Source organism: Arachis ipaensis, chromosome B03 (genome assembly GCF_000816755.2).
Source record: "Arachis ipaensis cultivar K30076 chromosome B03, Araip1.1, whole genome shotgun sequence".
NCBI lineage: Eukaryota > Viridiplantae > Streptophyta > Magnoliopsida > Fabales > Fabaceae > Arachis > Arachis ipaensis.
In genome coordinates, this window is record NC_029787.2 from 117,140,461 (window position 1) to 117,142,517 (window position 2,057).

The 2,057-nt window shown below is 33.7% G+C and overlaps 1 protein-coding gene across 4 annotated transcripts in view; it reads right to left on the minus strand.

The window, feature by feature from the left end:
• Positions 276–2,057, minus strand: part of LOC107631116 (ribosome biogenesis protein TSR3 homolog) — a 4,054-nt gene continuing 2,272 nt past the window's right edge. For 3 of the 4 annotated variants that reach the window (XM_016334450.2, XM_016334449.2, XM_021119382.1), the window contains 3 exons: positions 1,746–1,817; positions 1,487–1,599; positions 276–786 (listed from right to left, as the gene is read on the minus strand). In XM_016334450.2, the coding sequence (XP_016189936.1) occupies positions 680–786; positions 1,487–1,599; positions 1,746–1,817 (292 nt within the window). In that variant the 3' untranslated portion in view covers positions 276–679. The other variant, XM_021119381.1, reaches the window with a different exon arrangement.

Sequence of the window (2,057 nt, forward strand, 5' to 3'; positions counted from 1 at the left end):
TTATTTTTTCTTTTACATAATTCGTTTACATGATAAAATCAAAATTGATAAATGTTACAAACTACCTATATCCGATAATAAAATATTTAAATTATTTATTAAAACAAAAAATCCGTTTTTCATTTGTCTTTCCCACCGTCATACTGCTTTCTCCATTAGCTGTAAATGTTAGCACAAATTCACAGAATACTTTGGTACAAAGCTAAAGCGATTGCAGGAAGAATGCAAAATTTAGAAAAGAATTTATACCGGGCCCTCTGTCTTAGTAATCACTATAACTCCATATGTAAGTTTTTTAAGTAAAATAATCATAAATCTTACCCTAAGAGTGTATATAGAATGAAGACGTTGACCTAAAAAGAAAGAATTAATATAAAATGAACGCTTTGGACTCTAAAAACTCTCATAACTATAAAGAACTAGGATAACAAACAAATTTACACGTTCAAAATCGAAACCTAATATGGTCATACGTTCATATTTAAAATACAATATAAATAATTATGTTACCAAAGGAAATGGCAAGTATAGGCCACAGATGATGATAGTACACATCTTTTGTCAGCCAAAGTGCTTTGCTGCAAAACCATTCTTTTTGCTTGCACACCTCCAGCTTATTCTGATTCCGCGGCATGGTCATAGGTCTCAGCAATATCGTATTAAGAGACTCAAAATGCATCTACTCACTTTCCTCATCACTATTTACCAAGTTCAAATGGTTCATATTTTTTTCAAGAGGTGGAAGGCCATCTTCAGAATCAGAGGAGCCTTTATCCTCACTCTCAACTATGTGCATGCAACAGCAGAAGATACGGAACTCATTAATCCAGACATAATTTCCGATGTTACCATACATATACAACAATATTTATTATATATAAAATAAAATAAAAACCAGTACTAACACAGTATAATTAGTTAAAAGTATCAGAAGTCAGAAGCGGATTTATGGCTTCATGCATTACTTTTGAAGAACCAATGTAAAAGACATTGAAACTGAGAAGAAAGTAACTTTCTATTCAATCTGCCCCAGAAAAGTTGATGTTATGACATAGACATATGAAACCAAAATGATAAACAATTTAAACATAAAGAATATGAAGCAAAAGGTTATATTATGAGCACTGTGGATTTGCATCAGCTGTGTACTTATATTCACTAGTTCTGTTCCCTTATTTGGATCAACAATGCCAGGGTCAGAGCATACCTTCCTCATTAAACATACAGATATACTGCTAAAGTAGATTTAACAGATGGAATTTTAATCGTGATAGCCAACAACCTGAAGGCAGAGTAGTTGAATTCAGATCCTCATAACTAATATGAGGTTTAGAGATCAGATGTACGTCTTACTCCCATTGCTAGAAACAATGACTCCCAGAATGAGACAAGGCAGAAAAATTATGATTACACCGGCTAACCCTCCTTATTGAACATTAACTAATTATGGCCTTTATTTTTTTGGGGTTAAAAAGAAAAGGCATACCTTTAGTATCAGCAGGGGCCCTTGGAATCTGACTCTCTTGTGACAGCCAAGCATTTTGAACAGCAATAATATCAACACTATTTTGGCATTTGGAGTACGCCTTCAGTAATTCCCTGGATTGATTGATTAATAATAGATATTTATGAATACCAAGGAGCTTATGAAGCTACATGCAACCAATGTCAAATTAATATCAAAAGTAAATAACATCTTGATAAAACATAATTACATAATAACCATAATAAATTGTCAATCATACCGGTTCAGGGACAAAAAAGCATGGCCCCATTTGAACTTGTCAAGCAACAGATCTGCTGATTCATCTTCCCCACTGCAAGGCAAAGAAAAAATTTTGAATTAATGTTTAGTTCTTAATAACCAAGCAAAATAGGAGGAAAACTAATATAACGGTAAAGGTATGCCTCCTGCAAAGTGCAAAGTCAATTTATTAAGCTAAGACCATGCAATAGCAATCTCGTAGCAAATAAGCCCACACAGACAGTTCCTGACAAGATATCCATATTTTTCTTTTGGGTTAAGAGGAGAGAGAGAGAGAGAGAAGGGGGGGGGG